This window comes from Pteropus vampyrus, unplaced genomic scaffold (genome assembly GCF_000151845.1).
Source record: "Pteropus vampyrus isolate Shadow unplaced genomic scaffold, Pvam_2.0 Scaffold1294, whole genome shotgun sequence".
NCBI classification, from domain to species: Eukaryota; Metazoa; Chordata; class Mammalia; order Chiroptera; family Pteropodidae; genus Pteropus; species Pteropus vampyrus.
Window position 1 is genome coordinate 10,705 of NW_011890075.1, and position 833 is coordinate 11,537.

Below are 833 nucleotides of genomic sequence, written 5' to 3' on the forward strand. Positions count from 1 at the left end.
AACATAAACATTTCGTATTCCAGGAGGCCCCTTCTCATTGACACGTCGGAGTCAGGACGTAGTGTCACAATTATTTCAGTACTGATATTTCCTATGTTGGAAAACATCTGCCTTCTCTCCTAGTCTATTTTAATGTAATATCCAAAAACAGATTATTTGAGTATTGAACAAATGTCTTCTATTAATAGGCTTCAATTATTTTTTTTCTCACTTAAAACAACACTCAGCTAAACAAGAATAAGTTTGCATTAACCAAAATAACTAAAACTGGATGACTATTAAAGTATTAAAGACTAAATTCAAGGATGGTTTTTAAAGACAGATTGGTTTTCTAAAAGAAAGAACAGAAACTATTTCCTTGGTTTTACCTTTGGTTTGAGTATTGACCCAGAAATTAATCTTTCTTCTGGCTGCTTCTGCACATTCTAGGAAGTCGACTGCCTGGGGTTCTGTAGAATAATATTTCTCAGAGAGTCGTATGTATTCCTTTAAAGCAAGAAAAACACAGGAGATTACACAGAATGTATACTGAACAAACCTTAGAGTAATTGTGAATTACGGGCTTCCTGTCAAGACTGGGATCCTGGGCTGGCATAAGGATGGAGGCTGGCTACTGGGAGCCAAGGAAATGATGCAGATTATACGCGCTCTGCAGGCCTCCTTTTCCCACACTCCAGCCCCAACTCAATTTGCCCTCCTGCATCCTATATTATAGACACTAAGTTAGAGGGAGATGGGGCTTAGGGGTTCATGGCTCTGGAAGTCAATTATATCCTTCCTTACTACACAGTAAATGGGGCTTTTGCATCAGAGAGAGAGAAAGCCTAAGGGAT

General features: G+C 38.8%; 1 protein-coding gene across 1 annotated transcript in view; it reads right to left on the reverse strand.

The window, feature by feature from the left end:
- The window catches only part of LOC105310159 (plasminogen activator inhibitor 2-like), a 6,889-nt gene that overhangs the window by 3,739 nt on the left and 2,317 nt on the right, over positions 1-833 (reverse strand). Inside the window, exon 3 of the mRNA XM_011386363.1 lies at positions 369-486. Coding sequence (XP_011384665.1) covers positions 369-486 — 118 coding nt within the window. The remainder of the gene's footprint in view (positions 1-368; positions 487-833) is intronic.